Below are 11,613 nucleotides of genomic sequence, written 5' to 3'. Positions count from 1 at the left end.
GGTTATCACTCTTGCCTTTGTCTCAGAAGGTTATGGTTTCACATTTGACTTCAGAGACTGGAGCACAAACTGCAGGCTAAATGCTGCACTGTCAAAGGTGCCGTCTTTCACACGAGGTATTAAACTGAAGCCCCACCTGCCTGCTCTAGTGGGTGTAAAAGATCCCAGAGCTCTATGTCAACGAGGAGCAGTCATCCCCGGAGTCTTGGCCAATCACTCAATCAACATCACAAAAGCAGATCATTTGGCCATCGCATTGCTGTTTGTGGGATCTTGCTGTGTGTAAATTGGCTGCTGTGTTTCCTACAAGTGACTACACTTCAAAAATACTTCATTGGCTGTAAAGAGTTTTGGAATGTCCTAAGGTGAAAGGTGCTATATAAATGCAAGTGTTTCTTTTTTCAACCAGTATCACCAAAACTGGTCATTATCGCATTCAAGTTCGTGGGAGCTTGCTGTGCACAAATTGGCATTTAAAAGTGACGAATGAATGGGAAGTATGAGAAGGTGTAATAAATAGAGAGATAGAGAGATCTGTATGAGAAGATATAATAAATAGAGAGATAGAGAGATCTGTATGAGAAGGTGTAATAAATAGAGAGATAGAGAGATCTGTATGAGAAGGTGTAATAAATAGAGAGATAGAGAGATCTGTATGAGAAGGTGTAATAAATAGAGAGATAGAGAGATCTGTATGAGAAGATATAATAAATAGAGAGATAGAGAGATCTGTATGAGAAGGTGTAATAAATAGAGAGATAGAGAGATCTGTATGAGAAGATGTAATAAATAGAGAGATAGAGAGATCTGTATGAGGGTGTAATAAATAGAGAGATAGAGAGATCTGTATGAGAAGGTGTAATAAATGCAACACCTGCTTTCCTTAAAAATGTTCGGTGACAAAGTTTCCAGTATAATTGTTGACTGTGGATAAATGTAACAGCTGCTATAACGATGAGCCACAGAGGGGGACGATGCCAGCTGCAAGCCTTGCTCCTTGCCCCATCTCAGTCAGGGCACTAAACTGGCTTTGGTTTCTGATGGGGACACTCAGCCAGTGTTCCCTGCCCTTGCTTGCTATCCAGTGTCCTGCTTTGGAAAGTGAGTGTCAGGTGAGAGCAGGATCAGGCAACAGGTATGATGCCACACACAGTCGAAGAGTCCGAGGTAGCGAGGGACGGGCAGCACCAGTTCCCCAGCTGATTGAGAGTGGGAAACATTTTGAAAACTTTCCGGAAAAAACTGAACACAGAAAAAAAAACCATAAGTTTCACAAACTCGATTCTTAGGAACTATGCGGGTTGAGATTGGTGCCTGTGTAAGAGAGCAACAGGCTGACAGCTCCCCGTGTGAGCAAACCGCAGCTTCTGAGCACATTGCTCAGTCAGACAGCTCTGGGCTGAACGAGTAATACAAAGAGACAAACACAGGGAGCCGGCACAGAGCGGCTGATAGGCTGCAGCCAGATATCCCAATCCTGTTGCTGCTGTTGGCGTGAAATTCAGAAAGTACAAGCTTCAACCGAATGGGAGAGAGAAAGAGAGAGAAATATAGACACAGAGAGGGAAAGGGAGAGACAGCGGAAAGTAGATAGGGAGGAATAGACAAAGAGGGGGAGGGAGAGGGGGCAGACGAATAAAGGAGGAAAAACAGAGAGGAAAATAGAGGAAGCAACAGAAACAGGAAAATACAAATAGAAAAAAAGTAGCGGAAGACATTAGGAAATGTAAAAATACATCGGGAGAAACTGAGAACTTTGAGCGGCCGGGAGAGAGAGAGAAGTTTGAGTAGACAGAAAGACACGGCTGTCAGTATCAGAGCTGAAACTGACACGGGGAAGGAGACCGGAGAGAGTGGACAGTGAGGATTCGGGAGTGGACAGTGAGGATCCGGGAGTGGACAGTGAGGATCCGGGAGTGGACAGTGAGGATCCGGGAGTGGACAGTGAGGATCCGGGATCCGGGAGTGGACAGTGCGGATCCGGGATCCGGGAGTGGACAGTGAGGATCCGGGAGTGGACAGTGAGGATCCGGGATCCGGGAGTGGACAGTGAGGATCCGGGAGTGGACAGTGAGGATCCGGGATCCGGGAGTGGACAGTGAGGATCCGGGAGTGGACAGTGAGGATCCGGGAGTGGACAGTGAGGATCCGGGATCCGGGAGTGGACAGTGAGGATCCGGGAGTGGACAGTGGGGATCCGGGAGTGGACAGTGAGGATTCGGGATCCGGGAGTGGACAGTGAGGATCCGGGAGTGGACAGTGAGGATTCGGGATCCGGGAGTGGACAGTGGGGATCCGGGAGTGGACAGTGAAGATTCGGGATCCGGGAGTGGACAGTGGGGATCCGGGAGTGGACAGTGAGGATTCGGGATCCGGGAGTGGACAGTGAGGATTCGGGAAGTGGACAGTGAGGATCCGGGAAGTGGACAGTGAGGATCCGGGAGTGGACAGTGAGGATTCGGGATCCGGGCAGGCAGCCGGAGAGCGGGGCTCAGTGAGGAACCGCTGTGTTTTCCCGATCCTTCTGCGAGAGACATTTGTCCCGGTCCGCTGGCAGCTCACTCACCCTCGGCTTCACTGGAAATGTTCCGGGAAAGCTGCTGACAGCGCGGAGCTACCAGGTAAAAATCATTCTCCTTTTGAAATGTTGGGCAGAGTATGGGTATTAGAGAGACAGAGAGCATGTGTATTCGAGGTGTAGGGCAGGGATATTAAAGGGGCACATACAGGGCACTAAAGGTACAGTGTACGAATACCAAAGGGACAGGGCAGGGGGTCGAAAAGGACCTTGAGGATCAATTAAGGGACAAGATACAGTCCCCAAAGGGTCAGGGTAGTGGGGGAGGGTCACTACAGGGACAGGGGGTCACTATAGGGACGGGGAGCGGGGGGGGGGGGGTAACTACAAGGACAGGAGGGTCTCTATAGGGCCAGCGGTCACTACAGGGTCAGAGAGGGTCTCTATTGGGGCAGGGGTCACTACAGGGACAGAGAGGGTCTCTATAGGGCCAGGGGTCACTACAGGGACAGAGAGGGTCTCTATAGGGCCAGCGGTCACTACAGGGACAGAGAGGGTCTCTATTGGGGCAGGGGTCACTACAGGGACAGAGAGGGTCTCTATAGGGCCAGGGGTCACTACAGGGACAGAGAGGGTCTCTATAGGGCCAGGGGTCACTACAGGGACAGTGAGGGTGTCTGTAGGGCCGGGGGTCACTACAGGGACAGAGAGGGTGTCTATAGGTCCGGGGGTCACTACAGGGACAGAGAGGGTCTCTAGAGGGCCGGGGGTCACTACAGGGATAGGGTACAGGTACTAAAGTAAAAACAGAAAATGCTGGAAATACTCAGCAGGTCTGGCAGTATCTGTGGAGAGAGAAACAGAGCTAACGTTTCAGGTTAGTGACTTTTTGTCAGAATTTCTGATTGGAGTAATCACACACAATTAATTAATTAAAATCAGATTCATTTTATTCAGATTTTTTATGATTTTCACTGATTTGAAAATCAGTGTGAATAGGGCTCTCCAGTTGAACTGTATGATTTCACTGTGGTATTAAGAGTGTTCCGACGCCCCAGTGTCTCTTAAGTTATTTTCAGATCATTGTGTTTTTACCAATTGCAGTGTGGGGCTACCAAGACAACCAGCTGTGAAAGACTGAAGACTGGAAACCAGATAGAAGAGCTCTGCTTGGGTGGTAGCATTGGGTACATTGGAGAGTTGCCACCCAACGGGAAGGGGCTTCTGATGCTGCCAACCCAATCACAAAAAGCATAAACTAAGTATAGGTGATGGAGGAATGACACTTGCTGTGGTGAAAGAAGCAGTTTCAACTACTTCACCTGGCTGAATAGTAAATCTATGAGAACCTCAGAGAAGGAAGCTCTACATTTTTGGAGGAAGGTCGGTAAAGGAGGTTCAGGTGTCCTATCTCCAGCTCTGATCTCTGCTCTTGACTGTATCAAGCTGTTTCTGGTTGACGGGAGTTGCCCTGGTTACGAGTTGCAGATATGGACGGTGTTTTACAATCGAGATCCAACACCTTGGCCTTGTTCACTCCATCATGCTAGCAACTGAGATGCAAAGTTTGGAAAATGTGATCTACATTGTTTTTGAGCTTGTGATTGCTGTGTTGGCTGTATTGGGCAATGTCCTGGTCTGCTGGGCCGTCTATCTGAACAGCAACCTGCAGAACGTGACCAACTACTTTGTGGTGTCCTTGGCCATTGCGGATATTGCTGTCGGGGTGCTAGCCATCCCCTTTGCCATCACCATCAGCACTGGTTTCTGCTCACTCTTCTACGGCTGTCTCTTCATCGCCTGCTTTGTGCTGGTCTTGACTCAGAGCTCCATCTTCAGCCTGCTGGCCATTGCCATTGACCGCTATATTTGCATCAAAATCCCGCTCAGGTAAGTGGAGTCTGCCAGCATTTACAGTAGAGCAATGGGAATGTTTGATTGATTGACACTGATTGACACTGTGTTGATCTCTCCTCCCTGGTAGAGGTATATCTATAGATTGTTTCCATCCGTTGGTTTGTTTTAAGTAGATTTCTCTGGGAGAGGGTGTAATTGGGTGGTACAGTGAGTGTTTAAAGCAGATTTCTCTGGGAGAGGGTGCAATTGGGTGGTACAGTGAGTGTTTAAAGCAGATTTCTCTGGGAGAGGGTGTAATTGGGTGGTACAGTGAGTGTTTAAAGCAGATTTCTCTGGGAGAGGGTGTAATTGGGTGGTACAGTGAGTGTTTAAAGCAGATTTCTCTGGGAGAGGGTGCAATTGGGTGGTACAGTGAGTGTTTAAAGCAGATTTCTCTGGGAGAGGGTGTAATTGGGTGGTACAGTGAGTGTTTAAAGCAGATTTCTCTGGGAGAGGGTGCAATTGGGTGGTACAGTGAGCGTTTAAAGCAGATTTCTCTGGGAGAGGGTGTAATTGGGTGGTACAGTGAGTGTTTAAAGCAGATTTCTCTGGGAGAGGGTGTAATTGGGTGGTACAGTGAGTGTTTAAAGCAGATTTCTCTGGGAGAGGGTGCAATTGGGTGGTACAGTGAGTGTTTAAAGCAGATTTCTCTGGGAGAGGGTGTAATTGGGTGGTAAAGTGAGTGTTTAAAGCAGATTTCTCTGGGAGAGGGTGCAATTGGGTGGTACAGTGAGTTAGGCATTGACTTTGCTTCCAGAATCTGAGTTCCAAGCAGCCGAGTGTGACTGTAAGCACTCCTCTGTGGTGAGTGTGGATGGTTTAATCTAGTCAGTTAGTGAGGGAAGTGGGAAGAATACCCTGTTGCACTGGGTTTTGTTGGATTGAGGTACAGCAGAGTGCAGCTGAGGGCTGGACCTGACTCCACCCTACTTGATGCTGAAACTGGGTAGCACTGAATTCTTCACCGCAAAAACAAAACCAAAGCCCTCCATTACACTAATCCTAATGCTTAGAGCCATTGCACCCCTAAAAATGTCAGGTTAAATTAATAATTTTAAAATTACTTACTTAGCAAATTAATGAAATTGTGTTTATGAGGGAGGATGGGTGGGAGAGTCCTATTTAATCTCACACAGTGATGTCATTGCTAATCGTGCACAAAATGGCCACTTCCAGCAAGGGCTGGGCAACCGGTTGTGGGGAATGGAGATCTGGTAGCGAACAATTGACAGCGATACCATTGAGATTTTCTAATGTTGGCACTGAGCCCAACGGGCAGTCTGTTTCCTACTGACACATATCCAGCAGCTCCAGCTGTACTGCTCTGCAGTGTCTGGGTAAAACCCAGAGGAACTGCCAGTTTAACCCAGCTGTCAGAAACCACAGTACTGTGCAGGACCCTGAGGTAGAACTGGCTGATAGAGAGACAGAGACAGTAAAATGCAGAGAGAGAGAAAGAGGGGGCAAGGTTAAAATACAGAAAGAGGGGGAAATAGCAATGTTGGAACAGGACTAGACTATTCAGCCCCTCTAGCCTGTTCCACCATTCAATGAGATCATGACTGATCTGTAATATAACTCCATACGCCCACTTTTATCTCATATTCATTGATACCTTTGGATAACAAAAATCTTTCAATCTCAGATTTAAAATGAACAATTGATCGAGCATCAATTGCCCTTTGTGGAAGAGAGTTCCAAACTTCAACCGCCCTTTGTGTATAAACTCCTCTCTCCCTAGACTCGCCAACCAGCAGAAATATTTTCTCTCTATCGACCCCAGCTGTTCCCCTAAATATCTTCAAAAACTTCGATCAAATCACCCCTTATAATTTAATCCTTGGAGTCCAGGGCCTGGATTTTACTAAGAGGCTGCAACTCGCGGTTGGTGCACTTTGAAGTCAGCGGTCCGGCTGCGTGCAGCAGGTGCTGCTGAGCCCCCGCGATATTTCACAATGATGATGTAGCGGGAGCGGCCGCTCCATCCCCAGCAACAGTATCCGGTGCTAGCGCACAGGCGTGCCACCATTTTTAAAGGACTTCAAAGTCCTGCAGTGTAATTTAAATTTTTAAAGGTCCCGCTGGACGTAAATAGTACATAAAATTTGATTGAAACTTTGAATCCCCTTTCACACACTCCACTGAGTTCACCATAAGTAAAAAGACCCATCCTCCCTGGAAGCAACTTTTTAATATGCTGACCTTTGACCCCCCCCCCCACCACCACCTTTGACCCTCAACCCCTCCCCACCATCCCTACAACCGATTACAATAGTTCTCCCCTATTCCCTCCCCCCTGCCCTGAAATTTTCACTCCTCCCCCCTCCCCACCAGTTTCACGCCTTGGAACGGACTTCCGAAGGCGTGGGAGTCCTGGGCCAGAATATTGGCGTGGCATGGCCGTTGTTACCAAGTAGGTAATTATTCTTTCATTTTAATCTAATTTGCATATTAAAATGACGGCCCCGCTGCCAAGCGGCGGGTGGGGAGGGGGGAGGGACACATTGAGGTCTCACTGCCGCTGGTAAAATACGGCGGGGGCTTCTCAGCCCCTCAAGCCTGCTCAGCCATTTGATGAGATCATGGCTGGTCGCAACTCCACTTTCCTGTTTGCCTCCCCGTGATCCTTGACTCCTCTGTCCATCAAAAATCTAACTCAGCCTTGAATAAATTCAATGGCCCAGCCTCCACTGCTTTCTGAGGAAGAGAATTCCACAGACTAACAACCCTTCGAGAAAATAAAATTCTCCTCATCTCCATCTTAAAAGGGAGACCTCTTATTCTTAAACTGTCTCCCCTAGTTCTACTCTCATCCACAAGAGAAAACATTTTCCCGGTATCCACTCTCTCAAGTCCCCTCAGGATCTTATATCTTTCAATATTATCACCTCTCATTCTTCTAAACTCCAACAGGTATAGGTCCAAACTATTCAACCTTTCTTCATAAGATAAGCCCTTCATCCCTGGAATTAGTCGAATGAACCTTCTCTGAACTGCTTCTAACGCAATTTTATCCTTTTTCAAATAAGGAGACCAAAACTGTACACAGTACTCCAGATGTGGTCTTGCCAAGGTCCTGTACAGCTGCAATAAAACTTCCCAACTTTTATACCAGGGATAGGCACCAAAATGTTGCACCACAGACATTTGACAAAATTATTGACTCAGCCACAGACATGGAGCAGTTAATCTGTATATAAAGTGTATAGTCAATGTAATGCAATCAAAACACAATCCAATTTAAAACACATTTTCCCTACAAAGTAGCTAAGCATATAAACATCAATAGCGAGCAGCACAACTGTATTAGCTATCCAGCAAGCAAAATAGTATGCAAAGCCAGTGCAAATTACTTTTGTTAACAGAATAGAGCTAGGTACACCATGTCAGAGGGCCTTATTGGATGATCTCTGTGGATTCACACTATGTCAGGAGTGGAAACTCAACCAATAAACCATGAAATTCAGAGAGAACTGTTTGTGGTTATTGAGGTGAGGCAGTAGAAAAATCAGCAATAGGAAGACAGACCATTTCTCACACTGCTATTGTCACAAGATAATTTAACCCGTGATGGTCAATGTTTGTGCAACTTCTCCACCTGTTTGTAATATATGGCTGAAGACAGAGCAGCCAACAAAAGGGCAGTGATCTCCAAAACAGGAGAATTTTACAGAATGGAGCAAATAGTCGGAAGAGTCATGTAAAACACAAAAGCAAGAGTGGGACAGGAAGGGACAGAGAGATTAACAGTAGGTAGCCAAGAATAGTTTATTCATCTTGACAGGTTGTTAAACGGGTCCTAGATTCTAAAATACAGAGATAGCGGAATCGCATGGATAAAATGTCATTTGTTTTCTGATTTTCTAAGTATCCTGCTGTAACCTACTTAATAATGGATTCTAGCAATTTTCCTATGACATGTTCGGCTAACTGGCCTATAGTTTCCTGCTTTCTGTCTCCCTCCTTTCTTGAATAAAGGTGTTACATTTGTTACTTTCCAATCCGCAGCGACCCTTCCAGAATCTAAGGAATTTTGGAAGATTATAACCAAAGCCTCTCTATATCTCTGCAGGCACATCTTTTCAGACCCTAGGATGCAGGCAATCTGGTCCTGGGGACTTGTCAGCCTTTCGATCCAAAAGTTTTCCAAGCACCTTTTCACTGGTGATGGTGGTTGTTTTAAGTTCCTCCCTCTCTTTCACCTCTTGATTTTTAAGTATCTTTGAGAAGTTTTCTAAGTCTTCTTCAGTGAAAACAGACATTTCTGCCATTTCCTTATTTTCCATTATCAACTCCCAGACTCACTCTCTAAAGGACCAACACTAGTTTAGTGACTCTTTTCCTATTTAAATACTTGTAGAAACTCTTACTATCTGTGTTTATATTACGAGTTAGTTTTTTCTCATATTCTACTTTCTCCCTCTTAATATCTTTTTCATCATTCTTTGCTGGTTCTTAAAATCTATCCAATCTTCTGACTTACCACTTATCTTTGCAGATTTGTACAGTGTTTCATTAAGGTCGGTGGAGTTGTGGATAGTGCCGAAGGATGTTGTAGGGTACAGAGGGACATAGATAGGCTGCAGAGCTGGGCTGAGAGATGGCAAATGGAGTTTCATGCGGAAAAGTGTGAGGTGATTCACTTTGGAAGGAGTAACAGGAATGCAGAGTACTGGGCTAATGGGAAGATTCTTGGTAGTGTAGATGAGCAGAGAGATCTTGGTGTCCAGGTACATAAATCCCTGAAAGTTGACACCCAGGTTAATAGGGCTGTTAAGAAGGCATATGGTGTGTTAGCTTTTATTAGTAGGGGGATCGAGTTTCGGAGCCACGAGGTCATGCTGCAGCTGTACAAAACTCTGGTGCGGCCGCACCTGGAGTATTGCGTGCAGTTCTGGTCACCGCATTATAGGAAGGATGTGGAAGCTTTGGAAAGGGTGCAGAGGAGATTTACTAGGATGTTGCCTGGTATGGAGGGAAGGTCTTATGAGGAAAGGCTGAGGGACTTGAGGTTGTTTTCATTGGAGAGAAGGAGGAGGAGAGGTGACTTAATAGAGACATATAAGATAATCAGAGGGTTAGATAGGGTGGATAGTGAGAGCCTTTTTCCTCGGATGGTGATGGCAAACACGAGGGGACATAGCTTTAAGTTGAGGGGTGATAGATATAGGACAGATGTCAGAGGTAGTTTCTTTACTCAGAGAGTAGTAGGGGCGTGGAACGCCCTGCCTGCAACAGTAGTAGACTCGCCAACTTTAAGGGCATTTAAGTGGTCATTGGATAGACATATGGATGAAAATGGAATAGTGTAGGTCAGATGGTTTCACAGGTCGGCGCAACATCGAGGGCCGAAGGGCCTGTACTGCACTGTAATGTTCTATGTATGTTCTATGTTCTAATTTGATACTATCTTTAACTTCCTTACTGCTGCTGGTACAATCTTCTGGACCCCCCATCACAGATCCCAACGTTGGGACCTCAACAAAATCCAACCCCATGTCTCTGCAATGGCTATCAGGTCATACATATTTATTTCCATCTGTGCTAACAATTCATCCATTTTGTTACGAATGATGTGTGCATTCAGATACAGAGCCTTTAATCCTGTCTTTTATACCATTTCTGCAATCTCTGGCCTTGTCTGCTGGTGCTCTCTTCAGTTTATACGCTCTGTCCCTTCCTGCCACTCTCTGGTTATCATTACCCAGATCGCTACCCTGCTCTAGTACCTGATTATTTCCTTTTGATTTACCACATCTCCTCTCACATGATCCCTTCCCCCCACTATTTAGTTTAAAGCCCTCTCTACCGCCCTAGTCACACAGCTCACCAGAACACTGGTTCCAGCACAGTTCAAGGTGAAGACTGTCCCAACGGTACAGATCCCACTTTCCCCACTACTGGTGCCAGTGCCCCATGAATTGAAACCCATTTCTCCCACACCAATCTTTGAGCCGCACATTTAACTCTAATCTTATTTACCCTGCACCAATTTGCTCTTGGCTCAGGTAATAATCCAGAGATTATTACCTTTGAGGTTCTGCTCTTTGATTTAGTCCCTAGCTGCTCATACTCCTTATGCAGAACCTCTTTCCTAGTCCTATCTATGTCGTTGGTACCCAAATGGACTGCGACAACTGGATTCTCCCCCTCCCACTGCAAGTTCCTTTCCAGCCCTGAACAGTTGTCTCAAACCCTTGCACAGGGCAGGCAACATAGCCTTCTGGACTCTTACTCAGTCTCATTTTCCACAAACTCCCACATGCTGCAGTGCGGACACAAAACCTGCTCTGCCTTTTCTTAGTCTAGATTAATTATATTATTTGTCTCTTTGATTTAGTTTGTTCTATGTTTGTTCTTTCTTTTTTTACATACTAGTTTGCACTAAGCACTACAACACTGGCCAAAAATGTTAAATACTTACTGCCTCCTGCTTACATGAACCACTGCAAAGATTCGAGGTGAAAAGCAACATCTCCTTCCCCTCTCCACCGAATTTCCACTCTCACCAAATACCTAACTTTTGCACTCTATTTTTGATGAGGAGGACACAAAAAGGTTGCAAAGAGATGTAGACAGTTTAAGAGAGTGGATCAATGGAGCAAAATGCGGGGAAGTGTGAGGTTATTCACTTTGGTCATAAGAATAGAAAAACAGTTTTTTTAAAAGGCGTGAAATGTGTAAATGTTGTTGTTCAGAGAGACTTGGATGTGCTCGTGCGAGGAACACAAAGTTAGCATGCAGGTAGAGCAAACAATTGGAAAGGCAAATGGAATGTTGGCCTTTATTGCAAAGGGTTGGAGTACAAGAATAAAGAAGTCTTGCTCCAAGTGTACAGGGCTTTGGTGAGACCAGAACTGAAATACTGTGTGCAGTTTTGGTTTCCATATTTAAGGCAGGACATACTTGTATTGGAGGCAAAACAGCGAAGGTTCACTAGATTGGTTCCTAGGATGAGAGGGCTGAGCTGTGATGAGAGACTGAGTAATTTGAGCCTATATTCTCTGGAGTTTAGAAGAATGAGAGGTGATTTCATTGAAACATACAAGTTTGTGAAGGGGCTTGACAGGGAAGACACTGAGAGGTTGTTTCCCCTGGCTGGGGAATCTAGAACACTGGGGCACAATCTCAGGATAAGAGGACAATCATTTAGGACTGAGATGAGGAGCAATTTATTTTACTTAAAGTGTTGTGAATCT

At 45.8% G+C, this 11,613-nt stretch overlaps 1 protein-coding gene across 2 annotated transcripts in view; it reads left to right on the top strand.

Moving 5' to 3' along the window:
- The first annotated feature begins 1,380 nt into the window (after positions 1-1,380).
- adora2aa (adenosine A2a receptor a) overlaps positions 1,381-11,613 on the top strand; it is a 146,444-nt gene continuing 136,211 nt past the window's right edge. For both annotated transcript variants that reach the window (XR_010977304.1, XM_068055448.1), the window contains exons 1-2: positions 1,381-2,621; positions 3,623-4,408. Coding sequence is in view for 1 of the 2 variants with exons in the window: in XM_068055448.1 (XP_067911549.1) it covers positions 4,062-4,408 (347 nt within the window). In the remaining variant the exon portion in view is untranslated. The remainder of the gene's footprint in view (positions 2,622-3,622; positions 4,409-11,613) is intronic.

This window comes from Heterodontus francisci, chromosome 23, assembly GCF_036365525.1.
Source record: "Heterodontus francisci isolate sHetFra1 chromosome 23, sHetFra1.hap1, whole genome shotgun sequence".
Classification (NCBI taxonomy): Eukaryota; Metazoa; Chordata; class Chondrichthyes; order Heterodontiformes; family Heterodontidae; genus Heterodontus; species Heterodontus francisci.
The sequence above is the reverse complement of the archived record's forward strand: the minus strand, read 5'-3'. Positions and strand labels throughout refer to the sequence as shown.